The sequence below is a fragment of the Siphateles boraxobius genome, unplaced genomic scaffold (genome assembly GCF_051911475.1).
Source record: "Siphateles boraxobius isolate OS27281-9 unplaced genomic scaffold, OSU_SipBor_1 22, whole genome shotgun sequence".
In the NCBI taxonomy this organism is placed as follows: domain Eukaryota; kingdom Metazoa; phylum Chordata; class Actinopteri; order Cypriniformes; family Leuciscidae; genus Siphateles; species Siphateles boraxobius.
Genome location: NW_027508833.1, coordinates 1,042,213 through 1,060,375, shown reverse-complemented (window position 1 = coordinate 1,060,375; position 18,163 = coordinate 1,042,213). Strand labels below are relative to the sequence as shown.

At 40.5% G+C, this 18,163-nt stretch overlaps 1 protein-coding gene across 2 annotated transcripts in view; it reads right to left on the bottom strand.

The window, feature by feature from the left end:
* Positions 1 to 18,163, bottom strand: part of sntg2 (syntrophin, gamma 2) — an 89,257-nt gene that overhangs the window by 23,900 nt on the left and 47,194 nt on the right. For both annotated transcript variants that reach the window (XM_077238308.1, XM_077238309.1), the window contains 4 exons: positions 11,365 to 11,492; positions 7,386 to 7,515; positions 1,682 to 1,720; positions 1,287 to 1,403 (listed from right to left, as the gene is read on the bottom strand). In XM_077238308.1, the coding sequence (XP_077094423.1) occupies positions 1,287 to 1,403; positions 1,682 to 1,720; positions 7,386 to 7,515; positions 11,365 to 11,492 (414 nt within the window). The remainder of the gene's footprint in view (positions 1 to 1,286; positions 1,404 to 1,681; positions 1,721 to 7,385; positions 7,516 to 11,364; positions 11,493 to 18,163) is intronic.

The window sequence follows — 18,163 nt, the reverse complement described above, 5'->3', positions numbered from 1 at the left end:
TTTGCACAGAAATGTACGATTTTTCCCATCCTCACCGACCTTGTCATAAACTCGTTTAAATGATCATACGATCCTCCCATAGATATAAACACTAGATGTCGCCTTGGGGTTCTAAACTTGCGTCAAAACCGCCGCCATCTTGGAACAGGAGTCTTGTCATAGGAAGTAGATAGGTAACGCTGAATTCATGTATGATGCCGGACTTTTGTGCTGCGTATGGATGTTTACACGAACGAAATCTAAAAACCAGACAGCAAGGGATTATATTTCACAAGAATGTGAAATTTTGTAATTTTTTGAACGTCTGACCGTTGGAACGAACCAAAACAACTAGAAAATCGCATTCATGACGATTTATGGTGATTTTATTTCCATTAGACCTTTTCCTACATTGACGCTGATGAGGGGTTCCCGTGTTTCAAAATGGCGGCTCTATTGACGCATTCGTTCCAATGAACTGCCGTAGCCAAGGCGACATCTAGTGTTTATATCTATGCAATCCTCCTTGCTGCTTTTTGTGTTGATGACGCATGCGGCGGTGCGACTCTGGTGCTGGTGTTGCCAGATTGGGTGTTTTTTGGGCTCTATAGAAATCTGCCACTCTATTGAACGAAGTTAAACTGAGAGCGTGCTGTTCACAGACACCAGAATGAACGAGTTCACAGTAACGTTCATCAGGCAGTAATACCATAGACATCATATATGTCTCTATATAATATCTATGAGTAATACATACGTTCAGTTCACGTTCGGCCAAAATATGAACGAGTTCATGAACTATCGTTCAATGAAGGCATTCAGGCACAACACTGTATATATATATATATATATATATATATATATATATATATATATATATATTATAACACACAAATACATACTGCTATGGATATGCAGACACAGGAGAGGGAGGTAGATGGTGAACAGTGATTTATTGAATAATAAAGGTGAGCAGGGTAGAAGAGTGCAAAGAGAGACAGAGGATGGGAAGACGCTGGAGACTGGGGGAATGCTGGAGTTTTGTAAATTGGGAATAACGTGCAGGTATGTGTGATTGTGAATGATGTGCAGATGTGTGTGATTGTGATGTATTTGTGTGTTATAATACTATATTATTAGTTTAATAATAGCCCGACACAGCAGCCTTACAGTAGCTTCATTAATGGCTTGGTTTTGTGGTAGAACTGTTTGTCCAAACAATGGTGCGAGTGTCCAGAAACCCCTTGACTGTCTCCCGTCCACGAGTGTGTCTGCAGGACTGAATACTGACAGCGTTTGAAACTTACAGGAGGACTCCTGAAGACGAGAAGAGAAGATCCTCTCAGCGCCAGAAACCTGCAGCTGTGTGTAGACTCGGAGTCGCCGGCCTGGACCTGCTCACACACCCAACCCATGTGGACAATCTGCAGGAGAAAACCAATCCCACTCAACACACGGAGCGCAGCGTCTGTGTGTGTTCAGCACACATTGGCAGGGTTTCCTCTGCCAGTATTGGATTTCTCCTGAGTAAATATGACTGAATTACTCTCTGCTGCTTATGAATTACTAATCAAAATACAACAAAGAGCCAGAGGTCATTACACGATCGCAGTGAGATGTGTTATTGTCATGATTATATTCTGAGGATAATTACTTTCTATCCTAGGATTTAGAGGAATATGTCATTGCACAAATGATTTACCTGATCATCAGGAGAACAGTATGTATTCGCCGTCTTCATCTGAAACAAATGAAGACATTTGTTACGGAATTATGTATTCCTTGTTGTTGTTTTTTCTGTTTCTTGTTATTTCTGTGTGCTTCTTGTTGTCTGTTATTTCTGTTTGCTCTAATCAGGATCAGCTTTTTTGTTTGTTATTTTGGGCCTTGGGTCTTCCTGAAGTCTATACACCCACTGGTTTATGTTACTCTGGAAATACTTACATTTTATATTTTACTGTTTATCTTTCTTTATCTTAATAAAACGTTTATTGTTTTTTTCTTGAATTTTGGGCTCATTTGGGCACACCGTGACAGAATAACCGACCCTAAAGATGAACGTGATGGCTGAATACAAGCTCGCCACCATTCAGCAGAATGGCCGTTCTTTGGAGAGGTATGTTGAGGAGTTCCTGGATGTTTCCCATCTAGTGAACTGGGGTAATTCCACAATTAATGCCTGTTTCCGGATTGGACTGGATGATGATAATTCTTTCCGTCTCATCTCCGTTGATGATTGTTATAAGTCTGTCCCGGACTTTATTAATTATGTCCTTGAATTACATGGCTCTGATTTCCTCGTTGACTATGCAGAAGCTAGTCAAAATCATCATTCAGTCCCTATCCGGAAGTATGTAGGCCCAGTTCACATCGATCCGGAATCTTCTACATACCTCTCCAAGAGCTCCGTGTCCCCCGCTTCACCCAAGATGGCCGAGCTTTCATCGCGGGTCCCATCCAGCTCCGAACCTGCGCCGCTGGTCCCGTCCAGTCCCAAGCTTATGCATCGCGCCATACCCACCATACCAGTGGGGATCTTGGTAGTGCTTGAAGAGGAGGATTCGCTTATTGACTGGGACACAGAGCTTCCGCCGCTGATCCCAGCCAGCCCCGAGTCATCATCGCTGATCCCAGCCAGCCCCGAGTCATCATCGCTGATCCAACCCAGCCCCAAGTCTTCACTGCTGGTCCCAGTCAGCCCCAAGTCTTCACTGCTGGTCCCAGTCAGCCCCAAGTCTTCACTGCTGGTCCCAGTCAGCCCCAAGTCTTCACTGCTGGTCCCGACCAGCCCCGAGCCATCATCGCTGATCCAGCCCGGCCCTAAGTCTTCGCCGCTGGTCCCAACCAGCCCCGAGTCTTCACCGCTGGTCCCGTCCAACCCTGCAGAGCCTTCACCGCTGGTCCCAGCCAGCCCTGCAGAGCCTTCACCGCTGGTCCCAGCCAGCCCTGCAGAGCCTTCGCCGCTGGTCCCAGCCAGCCCTGCAGAGCCTTCGCCGCTGGTCCCAGCCAGCCCTGCAGAGCCTTCGCCGCTGATCCCAGCAAGCCCTGCAGAGCCTTCGCCGCTGGTCCCAGCCAGCCCTGCAGAGCCTTCGCCGCTGGTCCCAGTCAGCCCTGCAGAGCCTTCGCCGCTGGTCCCGTCCAGCACAGAGCCTTCGCCCGCTGGTCCCGTCCAGCACAGGGCCTTCGCCGCTGGTCCCGTCCAGCACAGGGCCTTCGCCGCTGGTCCCGTCCTGCACAGGGCCTTCGCCGCTGGTCCCGTCCTGCACAGGGCCTTCGCCGCTGGTCCCGTCCAGCGCAGGGCCTTCCCCGCTGGTCCCGTCCAGCGCAGGGCCTTCCCCGCTGGTCCCGTCCAGCGCAGAGCCTTCCCCGCTGGTCCCGTCCAGCGCAGAGCCTTCCCCGCTGGTCCCGTCCAGCGCAGAGCCTTCCCCGCTGGTCCCGTCCAGCGCAGAGCCTTCACCGCTGGTCCCGTCCAGCGCAGGTCCTTCACCGCTGGTCCCGTCCAGCGCAGGGCCTTCACCGCTGGTCCCGTCCAGCGCAGAGCCTTCACCACTGGTCCCGTCCAGCACAGAGCCTTCACCGCTGGTCCCGTCCAGCACAGAGCCTTCACCGCTGGTCCCGTCCAGCACAGAGCCGCCTTCCCCGCTGACGCCGTGCAGCCCAGAGCCCTCGCCGCTGACGCCGTCCAGCCTAGAGACTTTTTCACGGCTGGCGCCGTCCAGTCCCGCGAACCCATTACCGCTGGCTCCGTCCAGCCCAGAGACCCTTTTACCGCTGGTTCCGTCCAGCCCAGAGACCCTTTCACCGCTGGTTCCGTCCAGCCCAGAGACCCTTTCACCGCTGGTTCCGTCCAGCCCAGAGACCCTTTCACCGCTGGTTCCGTCCAGCCCAGAGACCCTTTCACCGCTGGTTCCGTCCAGCCCTGAACATTTTCCTGACCCAGTCACTCTCCCCATTAATTTATTGGGGGGGGGGAGGCCAAGGACCCTCGCCATGGGGCCCCAAAGGCCCACGGCCACCAGAAGGGTCCTCACCGCCATGGCCACCCGAAGGTTCCTCACCGCCACGGCCGCCCGAAGGTTCCTCACCGCCACGGCCGCCCGAAGGGTCCTCACCGCCACGGTCGCCCGAGGGGCCTTCACCGCCACGGTCGCCCGAGGGGCCTTCACCGCCACGGTCACCCGAGGGGCCTTCACCGCCACGGTCACCCGAGGGGCCTTCATCGCCACGGCCGCCCGAAGGGTCCTCACCGCCACGGCCACCCGTAGGGTCTTCACCGGTACGGCCGCCTGCACGTCTTGCTCCGCCCTGGACGCCCGAGGGTCCAACAGCTCCGCCCTGGACGCCCGAGGGTTCGTTTGCTCCGCCCTGGCCACGCCTACGTCCTGCTCCGCCCTGGAGGCTTCCTGCTCCAGATCGGCCTCCACCTCGTCAGCCTCCAGGGCGCCCACCCCCCCACCCCATTGGTGTTTGTACGGCGTGGGGACACGCCTTTTTGGGAGGGGGCGTAATGTTACATGTGTGTCCTGGGTTTCCCCCTGCTTGGTGTTTTGGTTTAGTCCTATTCAGTTTTCCCGCTCCTCGTTTGTCCTCAGTTTAGTCACCTGTGTCTAGTTAATTTGCCCCAGCTGTGTCTTGCTCCCCTATCTGTTCTCTGTGTATGTAAACCCAGTGTTCTCCCTCACTCCTGGTTGGTTATTGCGTTTATATGGTTGTAAGTGTTGCAGTTCCTGAGTTTTTTTATATTAAATTCCTGTTAGCAGTTATTCCTCGTCTCCTAGTGCTTCCTGCCTAAACACACCGTGACACTGGGCATGGGAGTCATGTTCTTTTTCTTTTTTGTTACGATTTAGCCTAGACGGATCGTAATACATTTCAAAATCGATTCACTCTGTATATTTATTATTATTTTATATTTATCACCAGTTACAACTATGATGAAATGATCAGCTTTTTATTCTTTAGTGAGTTACTTTAAAATTATACAAATATACAAAAATACTACTAATATTATTATTGTTCTATGTTTACATATCATATGTGAATACCCTGACACAGCAATATTACTTAGCTCAAATATAATATAATATGATATAATATTTATATTGTTTTTTAACTGATATAATATGATATTCACTTCTATATTATAATGGATTATATTTTTCTTTATTTAATATTTATCACTACAACTATAGTGAAATTACTGGCTATTGATAATTTAATAATTAACTTTGAAATTATATATATATATATATATATATATATATATATATATATATATATATATATATATATATAATGATAATATATCATAATGCATGTTCTTATGACTAAATCTTATGAATATGCATTACACTTGTTAAAGGTAAACCATGAATATGCAAGTTTTCTTATTAAATCAACATTCTTAAAGAAAACACAGGGCTATAATGCATTAAAACATATATTGTATATATAAACACCTACATAATGCATTCTAGAATTAGGTAGGAATGTATTTTAAGTTCAAACATGAAGTGCGGGAACACAGATCTGCTTTCAAGGCTGCTCTCTCTCTAAATAAGTCTCTCTTGTCAGCAGTGATTGACGGTATACTGGCTAGCGGTGAATCACAGCTCAAGTCGACTTATCAGCCAATAATCCGCTCGCGGGTCAGAATGTGTCAAACAACACTCATCTCCCATCATCCTCGCTGCTCAAGCATGTGCCACACGCTCTATTTATAGGTTATAGGTCACCACAATAACAGTTCCGCTTCCCTCTCACACACACAATCAGCTGTTAATTGAACGTTTAGCAATCAGTCTCTGTCTCCATCATTAGGTGACGTAAAACAGGCAGCTGTGTGACAGTCTAGTGCATGCCTGAGAAAAAACCCACTGGATCATCAGCACACTAATTAAAACAACGCACAGGAAATGAGATCGTTAGGCAAGATTCTTGGCGTGAGGTTGGTTCTGAGAGCAGCATTATGACTTATGAATTTCGTCCAAGAAAGCATGAATCTGGATAAACTCAATAGACCTTTATGTTGCATTTTTTGCATTATTAGTCAAAGTTTTTGGAGTGTCATGAAATTTCACAAAAAATATCTACAAATATCCGGCTAAATAACTAACTAAATATTTATAATAGCAAAATATAAATATAATATAATATAATATAATACAATATAACATAATATAATATAATACTGAATATCATATATTATATCAGTTTAATAATACTACTACAACATTTATTACATTATCAGTTCATACTTAATTAAATGTAATTAACATAACTTTAAAAACTAATCTATTCTATTAGATTATGTTACATTATATTATAAATCATGGGTGTATATATATAAATAATTTGATATGATTTATTTTATATAAATAATAAAAAATAACATTTAGTTCTATGATGTATTGTACGCATAATGACATTGTCTTAAATAATGGCTTAATTGTTCAAAAAATAACAAAATGAAAGGAAAATAAATTATTAAATAAATGAATAGTATGCCTAAAGAAAATTATGCCTTTTTAAAAAAAAAATTAAATACTTTCTGTATTGTTTTATTATTTTGAAGGCAATGAAGCAAATGTAATCCTTTCCTAATTCTCAGTAGCATACCGTAATGCTAAATAAATCAATAAATAAACTCATGTTAATATTTAACATACTACTACTAATAATAGTAATTCTGTTTTTTATTGTAAAGTACATCTGTGAAGTGTATAATTTTAAGCATACTGTACATTAATATTTACTAATAAAAAAGAATTGCTTCAAGACAGGATTGTTTTCACTCCGTTTGAGATAACGCCAAAGAGAGAGAGAGATATAAATATAACACAATATACTATAACACATTTTTTTTGCTCTTTAACAAGGTTCATAAAGCTAAACTGTAGTGTACAAAAAACTTAGTGTTGACTACATCCGATTCATTTCAAAATATAATTTCTAAATGTTCTCTTTTGGTCTTGAGGTGAAACACAACCCAGTCATGATTTTGTATGATTGACCAATAAAGAGTAATATATGTATAGATATGGTGGGCTGTATATCATCTTAAGTTGCTACGGAGCCCCTAAAGGGACAAGTTGATGGAAACAATATGAGACGGGAGGATACTTTTGCATTCTCCTGCAAATATTTTGCGTGAGATACAGAAGGTCTGAACACAGCAGTTCCAGACACATATTCATTTTTCAACCCGAGAACTGCAAAGGTCTTCTGCTTCACTTTTCTGGCATCCAGTCCAGTGCATTTGCAGCAGTTTATCACTGCATGAAGAATGAGCATTCAGCTTAACAGACTTCTCATCAGTGTCCACTTCATCCACACCTCTCATAACCCTGACATCTCTCATAGTTGCACTAACACCATCGCCTCAGCTGATAATGCATGTTACTTACGCTCTCCTGCGTCAGATCGTTGATATTGGTTGATATTGCTTGAAGCCAGTCTGTGCTTTCTCCCGCCGTGCAGAATTGAAGAACGTGCGTGCAAACTCCATCTAAGGCAATGACTTCAAAACTGTTCGATCTGGAAGAAATGGAGGAGGATAAAAAAGAATATGATATTTTAAATTTGCTGATAAAAGTTCAACACTGGAATACCGTACTATGACAGATTTTATTTTTTTTTTACAGCATGCAGATTTATCAGTATGCATGAAATGGATTTTACCATTATTATTGTTTATTAATAGTGTATTTATTTACGTAAATTATTAATGATAATAATAATAATAATACATTATTACTAAATGAATAAATATAATATAAATAATATATAAAATAATAAAACTATAAAACTATAAAGTAAATAAAAATGAATAAATAGTATTGCTACTACAACTATATAATACTATATAATATATAATACTACAAATAATAATATAACAATGATAATGCATTAAAAATAAATTAATAAAAAAAGTACTACAACTACTAATACTAATAATAATAAAGTATTACTAAATTAATAACATAATTAATATAATGAATATATAATATAAAACTAATAAAGTAAATAATAATAATTGGAATTTTCTAACATTCATTGTAATACGAGTGCGCAGTTGTGTTTGAGACGAGTGCGCAGTCTACGGCTCAAACACAGCCGTCAGCTCAGATTTTATGACCTGGTTATTTCCGTTTGTTTTAAATGTGAAAAACTATCAATACAAATTCCAAGGGATGAAATGCATTTGTTGAACGACGTTTGTCACGCTCACTCCACCATCAATTGTATATAATGTGACGGCTTTTGACATTTAATATCAGAGTGTGTTCGGAGCGTGCCGCTGATAAATTACACTTTGACTTTTTAATGATAGCCGTCAGTTGAGTTCAACAGAAAGGGACTGTCGGGTCAAAACATATTTTGGAGCAATCATTTCCATTGTGGCTTTTAGCATGTAGGTTGAATGCATTGCTTATGAAGGACAAACGCAAAGGGCACATAAAACCTAAAGATAAACATTTCTAATGCATTAAAGGGATAGTTCACCCAAAAATGAAAATTCTGTCAGTATTTACTCTCCCTCATGTTGTTCCAACCCCGTAAGACCTTCGTTCATCTTCGGAACACAAATTAAGATATTTTTGATTAAATCTGAGAGCTGGACCATAGGCTTCTTAAGGGATTGAAACTTGTTCCCCGAAAAGTTATTGAAGACATCGTTAAAATAGTCCAAGTGACTACAGTGGCTCAATCTTAAGTTTATCAAGCGACGAGAATACTTTTTGTGCACAAAAACAAACAAAAATAACGACTTTATTTCAACTATTCATTTCCTTCTCTGTGGGCCTCGAGTGAGTTAAACTAGTGTGATTGCGTAGAGCTATGTCACACGTAGGCTCACTATTGGCCGACGCTGGTCATGTGTGTGATGAGTTTAACGTACAACACAGAAGCGCTGCGCTGTTACACTAGTGAACTCACTCGAGGCCAACAGAGAAGGAAATGAATAGTTGAAATAAAGTCGTTATTTTTGTTTGTTTTTGTGCACAAAAAGTATTCTCGTCGCTTGATAAACTTAAGATTGAGCCACTGTAGTCACTTAGACTATTTTAACGATGTCTCTAATAACTTTTCGAGGCCGGCAAGTTCAATCACTCAAGAAGCCTATGGACTAGTATGGAGGAGTGATCCAGCTCTCACATTTAATCAAAAATATCTTAATTCGTGTTCCGAAGATGAACGAAGGTCTTACAGGGTTGGAACAACATGAGGGAAAGTAATTACTGACAGAATTTTCCTTTTTTGGGTGAACTATCCCTTTAAATCATGCTGTCAAGCGAGAGCAAGACTGAAGCTCTATTACTAAACAGAAGCATTGCTCTCTAAACACTGAACGCATCTTTAGCAGCTTCGAACTTTTCCAATAAAGCAATTCAATAAATGGTATGATTTCAATTAATGCCAACCATGTGTGAGGAGCAGCCATTCAGCGCTTGGCCTTTTTCAGACAGAAATTGCCTGGAGAATGTGATGTTCTGCTTGAACTACCAGCAGACTGTAGCCGAGTGCTTTGAAACCAAGAAGCTGCCCATGTGAGTGACAGAACACAATAAAAAATCTATTAGTTTGCAGAGCGGCGTTTTCATCGGGCATCGGCATACGTGGAGAGACGGTTGTAACGAAGGAGAGAAGAATAGCAGACGAACGGGAAAAGGAAAGGGACGAGAGTTTGCACAGACGTTTCGGGCCTTCATCGTCACACAGGAGACAGTGTTGTGAAATCTGAAAGCATCTTTCCCTCATTCAGAGAGAAGGATGCACTGTGGGAATTGTACTGTGATGTGAAATCCCAGGTGAAGCTTAGGTAACGCTTTATTTTGATGCTCCACTTTAGACATTCTACGAACAGTGCAACTCAACTAGCATTCATTCGAGTATTAGTAGACGGTCTTCTTAAAGGAGTAGTTTACTTCACAATTCAAATTTCCTGATAATTTACTCTCCCCTACGTCATCCAAGATGTTCATGTCTTTCTTTCTTCAGTCGAAAAGGTTTTTGATGAAAACATTCCAGGATTTTTCTCCATATAGTGACGTCAATGGAGTCCAACGGGTCGAAGGTCCAAATGTGAGTTTCATTGCAGCTTCAAAGTCTCGACACGATCCAGCCGAGGAATAAGAGTCTTATCTAGACAAACCATCAGCCATTTTCTATAAAAAATAAACATTTATATACTTTTTAACCACAAATGCTAGTCTTGCACATCCATGACTTCACGCATTACGTGATCACGTTGAAAGGTCACGTGTTTTCCGGTTCAGAAATGTAGGGTAAGGTGAAAAACCTTTCTATATAATAATATATAATAATATAGTGATAAAAATGGTCATGGAAATCCTTCAGCTGAACCGCCTTCATGAAAGATCAAATATCATAATGCACCTTTAGATGCTGCAAATGTTTAAAAATGCATGCACTTGCTCAAAAATCCTTTAAATCAATCCAGGAGTCATACTCTGTGAAAGCTTCTTCTTCATAGTAAAGCTGATGTACAGAAAAACAAATCAATACCAGCAAAACATATTTAACCCTGGAAAGCCTGACATAAGAAATGAGAGTCAGTTTTTTTATTTATGGAACAGTATTGAACCTTTAGACAGAATAAAAAAAAAAAAAGTGTATTTGTTGAGCATCATATTTAATACATCAGGCTTTTATGGATCATTTAGTATGATATAGAAAGAATATGAAGGGAGATTTTGCTGCAGATGCTGATATTTATATGACGAAAAAGAACGATGAAATTCTTATGCTTGTAATGTAAATCAATGAGATCTTAATGACAGTATAACAGACTAGTGACATAAAATGCATTTAAAAATCAGTCATCACTCAACACTCTCATGAATCAGGTGACAGAAGGCATGTGGCAGATTGTGTTCAACAAGTTTTGATCATTTTCAGGCCTGAGAATGTTGTGTATTAAACATGATACAGCAGGCTTTACAGGGTTAAAATCAAAGTTGTCGTTAATAAAACTCCCGAAGCAAATGCACATTCAGATTATGCATTCTGCCTAATTAAAGGATGAGAAACGAATCTGCGTTCCACCTAATGCAATCACAACCTTTGAGAGTTTTAACTGGTTATTTATAGATGTCTTTTCTCTATGTGATCCGCTATCATTCCGCTTTCAACGGCAGCTGAGCTGACTAAAGTCAGAGCCGCTTCTTCTTCTTCTTCTTCTTCTTCTGTTCGCCTGCGCTCCTCTCGCTGGTCCTGCATCACTGACCTTTCCAGACACGGCATGCCGCTGCATAGATATTGGATTTAACATCCTCTCACCTCAATGAAAAATACTTGCAAAACCAACATTTGGAGCGGGCGCGTGTCAAACCGTACAGCTCGTGCAGCGGATTACCGTACCTTAATTTATCGGTTCCAGCTTTGCGTCGAGAGATTCGAGCCATGAAGAGAGGGAGGGTGACGGCATCCAGCCAGCGTTTCTCGTACTTTGGTTCATTAGCCGAAGGTGAGGAGGGCGACGACGGGGCCTAGATGGAATAAATGAGAGTGAGAGAGTGAGAGATTGAGAGGGCAGAACCATCTCGTTTTAGTGCCATCATCCGCTGCACTTTGATCACGATGCCAGCGGCCTCATAACAACCGTGGCCCGCCACTCAAAAGAGTCCAGCTACACAGATAATAACTCTGGCTCAACGGTCCTGCAATATTTTACAAATGAATGAGGATTACAGAATGTACAGTCGCCTCGCAGAAATACAGGATATTTTCATATGTCATGAGAACACTGCACAAAATTATTTTCTTACTCAGTATTTTTGTCTTGTTTTCCAGTACAAATATCTAAACATTCTAAAAGCAAGATCAATTTTCTTAAGAATCAAAATGACTTAAATTTCTTTTATCAAATTAAAGTGTTTATGCTTAAAACAAGAAAAAAATCTGGCAATGAGGTATAATGATTGTAGACTATTGCCCGTCCACTTTTGCAGCGGCGTTGATTCCAGAAGTAGTATTCATTTCTCGCAAAGGGATTTCAAAAAAGTCTTTATTAAAGTGTGTGTTTTTTAACTGTGTTTTTATTGAACATTTCTTATAAACAGTGAGCAAAATAAATAAATAAATAAATAAAGTGGGATCGTACACCTTCATCCAATTCACAGTGATTATTATTAAAGCATTATAAGTCATGAACCAAACCAACCAGCTACGAGGAGAATCACAACACTACGAACTTTGATTTGAGGCAAAAAAAAGTGTTTGAAAATCGGACAAAAATACAAAGATACAAGGCTGTGTACCTAATGGTTTTAGTGAGAGAAAGAACTACAATCCCATGATATATTGCGAACAGCATAATGCAATTACAAAATGATAGAGACATATAAAACTATTAATTTAAAAATGTATCGCATTGATTCATGGGAGTGGGCGGAGCTAGAGACAACCTTTTGCTTGTTTCGACTCTGATTGGTGAATTTTCAGTACAGCATCATGGAAAATGTAGTTTTTCACCACATTCTGCTGCTAAGCACGATTATTTTAAATCTAAGTTGAAATAATGCAGGCTAATAGAAGCAAGCACCATCGATTAGCAACCTCGTAGCCCACAGTCTGTCTTTAAAGGTTTATAATTTATCGTTAAAAAATCTATTTCCCTATGGAGATGACTTCTGGATCCCGACTGTTGTGCTCAATTCAATGGGAAAACAAGTTTATTTTTCTGACTCCACTAGCAGATGTTTGTTTTTGCTTTAAGCATACATACACAAGTCAATGTATCTCAATTAGGAAAACAAGACGAAAATACTAAGTACGATTTTTTTTTTTGTTGCATTGAACTTGGCAGAAAGACGATGAAAGTCTTTAGCAGAACAACGTTTCAGCCACTGTAAACACTAAAGTCAGCTTTCTGCAAACGCTGCTGGGAACCCATACAGATTAAGCTTGTCAAGTCCACAGTTTATAGTCTTCAAAATGTGGGTCACATTTGTACGCGACTCCCTTCAACAGCAAAATCCCATAAGTCATATCGGCATTAACATAATATTATGCATGGCATGCGTGAATTTCTCGGACGCAAAGGTCGGTAAGCTTATAAATCTCCTAGTATCAAATCAAAATCATAACATTTTTCTGCAAAACATATCAGTACAGGTGCAGTGCGCTTAAGATGAGGATATAGATTTTTTGAGGTGTTCCTGACCTTGCTTCTAGAAGCAACATATTTTAGGTTTATTTAAAAACTTGAAGAGGGGAAAACGCAACTTGAGGTGTTTTTCAAATCCTTTCTCGTATCCTACAGTAGAAGTTTCTTTTTACTTTAGACAGTTTGCAAACAACCCTATCCACCTGCCAGAACAATAACAATTCATACAATCAATAACATATGCAAACCTTTAGATATTAATAAAAAAAAGACCAATACACACAAAATTACTAAAACTAAATAAAATTTTAATTGCACATGCAAGCACTACTGACATTTTCCGTGTTTTTTTCTACCCAGTACAAGACACTTTAGCATAATCAGCTCTGACTGGATTCCTTCACTTGTGTCTGAATTCTCAAGCCATCATCAATTACATGTGAAGCTCTTTCTCCAGTCACACTCTCCTCTGTTTATTCACTAGAGGCTGGATAATTAAACTTGATTTGACTTTCATGTTGTGCTGCACTAGACGACACTGAATGAAATATCGCAGGCATGTCAGGATGGATGAGACTGAAAGAGTGTCTCTCACGAGGAGACAAACACCAGCTCCTCATTTCACTTTCACTTCCATATACCCAACAACAGACAAAATTCACTATTTCCCAAATAAAAACAGGCCCAAATAGTTCATACTGCCAGAGTATTGCCATATCTCGATAGATAGATAGATAGATAGATAGATAGATAGATAGATAGATAGATAGATAGATAGATAGATAGATAGATAGATAGATAGATAGATAGATAGATAGATAGATAGATAGATAGATAGATCGATAGATCGATAGATCGATAGATAGATAGATAGATAGCAATCGGCAAACAGAAATAAACTGAGTACCTGGCTGAAAAATATATAGTCTAAGGTGGTTTACTGGTCTTTCAGCTGGTATACCTGTATAGACAGACTGAAGACTGTTTTTCTTGATGTTCTTGTTAATGTTGTTTAATTAATATTAACAATATAATAACTAGCGACATGTCTATTAGGCTGCACTGCAAGGCTTACAGCACAGATCCAATATTTGCACACAAATCCACCGTTAATTACATGAATAACTTATCAAAACAAGTAGTTTGACAGTTTTCACGGGACAAATATGTGGAGTATGTAAACATTCAAGTAGAGTTGTTACAACCAAACTTCTAGTATTACGTTTTTTTTAAAATGTAGTATAAAGTATTATATATACACTACCGTTCAAAAGTTTGGGGTCAATACGATTTTGTTTTTAAAGAAATTAATACTTTTCTTCAGAAAGGACGCATTAAATTGATCAAAAGTGACAGTAAAGACATTTAAAATAATGCAAAATATTTATTTTTAATTAAATGCTTTTCTCTTGAACTTTCAAAGAATCCTGAAAAAAATGATTCACAGTTTGCACAAAAATATGAAGCAGCACAACTGTTTTCAACTGTGATAATAATCACAAATGTTTCTTGAGCATCAAATCATCATATTATACTGATTTCTAAAGGATCGATCATGTGACACTGAAGACTGGAGCAATGATGCTGAAAATTCAGCTTTGATCACAAGAATAAATTACACTTTACTATTTATTCACATATAAAACAGCTGTTTTACATTGAAATAATATTTCACAATATTACTGGGTTTGTTTTGTATTTGTAATCAAATAAATGCAGCCTTGGTGAGCAGAAGACTTCTTTTAAAAACATTAAAAATCCGACCCCAAACTTTTGAACGGCAGTATATATATATATATATATATATATATATATATATATATATATATATATATACACATATATATATATATGTATGTATATATATATATATATATATATATATATATATATATATATATATATATATTTCAGTGGCAGAAACAGCTGCTACACTAATTATTTGCAGGCATGTAAATGAATAAATGCTAAAGCAGCAGCCCGTTGGCCGATGAAAGTGAAACACTGTCAATCAGCTCAATGTCACAGCAGCCTGGAGGCGACGACGAGCTCAGAGAATTATAATCACCTGCAGGCAACCAGCTCAACCACTACAAGAGGATTAGAAGAAGAATTTTTTTTTGAAGAACACAGGAAAAAAGCAGAAATATTGTCGACTCAGCAGTCAGGAGAGCGCTGCGTGTGTTTTTGCACATTTCCATGCCTGGCAAAGACAGAGAGAGAGTCAATAGAAGAAAAGAACTAATCTGTTTACGGTAATTGGATACACTGGATGCCATTCAATGTTTAATAATGAAGTATATTTCCAGGAAAAAAGGGCCTCCTGCATTCTTCCCATGTTTTTGTCGGAAGAGGATGCCTCTAGGACAACTTCATTAAAACAAACTCTTCTGCTCCTGAAAAAGCACTCTCATTTACACAGAACTGATAAATGAGCTGGTCTGAACACACCATGGTGACCGCTGTGTCACATGTTGTATGTTAAGGCAAACATCAACATAATCTATTATGATTATGTTGATGTTCATCAACTATTTGTACAACTATTTGTACATCATGTATATATATATGTACATCAACTATTTCTCATGCGTAGCGACAAAGGTTTGTTTAAAATTTGGCAGAAACATCTTCTAATCTTGCAATGAAGGAGGAACGCAAGCCAGAAAGAATATCAGAGAGACTTTTCACTTGAGACAGTAAGAAACCACACATAGCAACCCTTTAGAAACAGCCTGGCAATCACTAAGAATTCCCTATAGCAACGTTCTAGCAAACATCCAGAACACCCTAGCAATCCCATAACAATGCCCTGGCAAACACCCTAGCAACCCCATAGCAATGTCTTGGCAAACACCCTAGCAACCCCATAACAATGCCCTGGCAAACACCCTAGCAACCCCATAACAATGCCCTGGCAAACACCCTAGCAATCCCATAGCAATGTCTTGGCAAAAACGCAGAACACCCTAGCAACACCATAGCAACTTTCTGGCAAACACCCAGAACTTCTCATTGCAACCCCATAGCAATGTCCTGGCAGACACCCACAACACCCCAGAAACCCCATAACAACATCCTGGAAAACCACCAACGCAACGTCCTGACAAACACCCAGAAGACCCTATAGCAACCCCATAGTAATGTCCTGACAGACACCCCGAACACCCAGAACACCCTAGCAACCCAATAGCAACGTCCTGGCAAACACCTAGAACACCCTAGCAACCCCATAGCAACGCACTGGCAAACATCCAGAACACCTTATAGCAACCCCATAGCAAATACCCAGAACACCCTAGCATCCCCAATAGCAACGCCCTGGCAAACACCTAGAACACCTTATAGCAACTCCATAGCAAATACCCAGAACACCCAAACAACTCCATAGCAAATACCCAGAACACCCAAACAACCCCATAGAAAATACCCAGAACACCCAAACAACCCCATAGAAAATACCCAGAACACCCAAACAACCCCATAGAAAATACCCAGAACACCCAAACAACTCCATAGCAACGTCTTGGCAAACACCCAGAACACCCTAGCATCCCCAATAGCAACGCCCTGGCAAACACCTAGAACACCTTATAGCAACCCGATAGCAACGCCCTGGCAGACACCCATATCATTCTACAGCAGGGGTTCAGCTCCAGGGTTTAGATCAAAACCCGATCAAACTCACCTGCCTGTAACTTTCTAGTTACTCTAGTTGATTATCTTGATAGATTAGGTTTGACCTCAAGGGCCAGAATCGAGAACTCCTGCTCTACAGCATCACGGTGGCAGCAAAAAGTCTATTTAATGACTATAATCAGCAACATTTCTGAGCTCTGTTCTATTTATAGACTGCCTTTCTGTCGCATCCAACACCGAAATCTTGATTTGTCAGCACTCAGAGATTGAATTTCACATTTTCAGCCCTCGCTCACATTGCAAGGTGTGAATGGATTTTCAGAGGCTGTATGCAGATCTCAGAGCTTCACTTGCAGAGGTCTGAAGCTTCACCTGCTGACACGAGTCTTACTGTCACACTAATGTGATGCATGTGAATGTCAGAGAGTTCCTGTAGTCCGTGAGCAGATCGAGAGAGACGTCTGCTTTACCTTTGCTCTCTGGTTTGAATAAGAAAGTGACCAGTGACTTGATGAGACGCAGCGTGTTCTTTCAGATATTCTCACTGGGTCAGGTCCAGTGGCTGCCACACTGTATGCCGCACTTGACAATGATCTTTGAAGGTCAGAATGAGATACATGACCTCTATATGCAGCTGGAACGGGCTGTCGGTGCAGTTGAGGCTTCTTTTTAGGACAATAGTGTTTTGGATGGTAACTAGCACTAGTAAAAGACTCCTACACCTTCGTCTCAATGATATTTTAGGGCCTGATGCACCAGACTTAGTTTGGTTTAAAGGGGCAATAAGTTACAACTTACACACTACTAAATATTTTTGAGTTGCACCATTAAACTTAGTTGAAACATAACTATGTATAAACTAAATATTAACAGAAGACAAGGATTGACAGATGGAATAAAATAGCAGATTGATTGAATTGCATCAATAAGCTCATTTTTTACCTGATAGACTTCGAACATTTAGACATATATGATAATGCTGATATTTACACTTGTTTGTATTTTAAAGGGGTCTTATTACGCTTTCACATGTTCCTCTTTCTTTAGTGTGTAATGTTGCTGTTGAGTTCTTCTCTATATCAGTGTCAGTGTTTCTGAACTCCTGAAACGCCTCCATTCTAGTCTTGAGTTTCTTCCGGGAACGAACACGTCGCAATATTCCTCATTTAAATAATTCATACACAGAAAAAAGGGGCGGGGCCTGGTTGAGTTAGTTAGTAGTGTGTTGAAACTGGCGGTTATGGTAAGGGGCGGGACATTTCCCAAACACACCCAAAGCACTCGACCAATCATAACACACTGATCCAGCCGACCAATCAGAGCACAGTGTGCTTTACAGAAGGAGGGGCTTCATAGAGACAGGAACTAAACAGAGCGTTACTGACAGACTGGGAAGAGACGAGCTGCAACAAT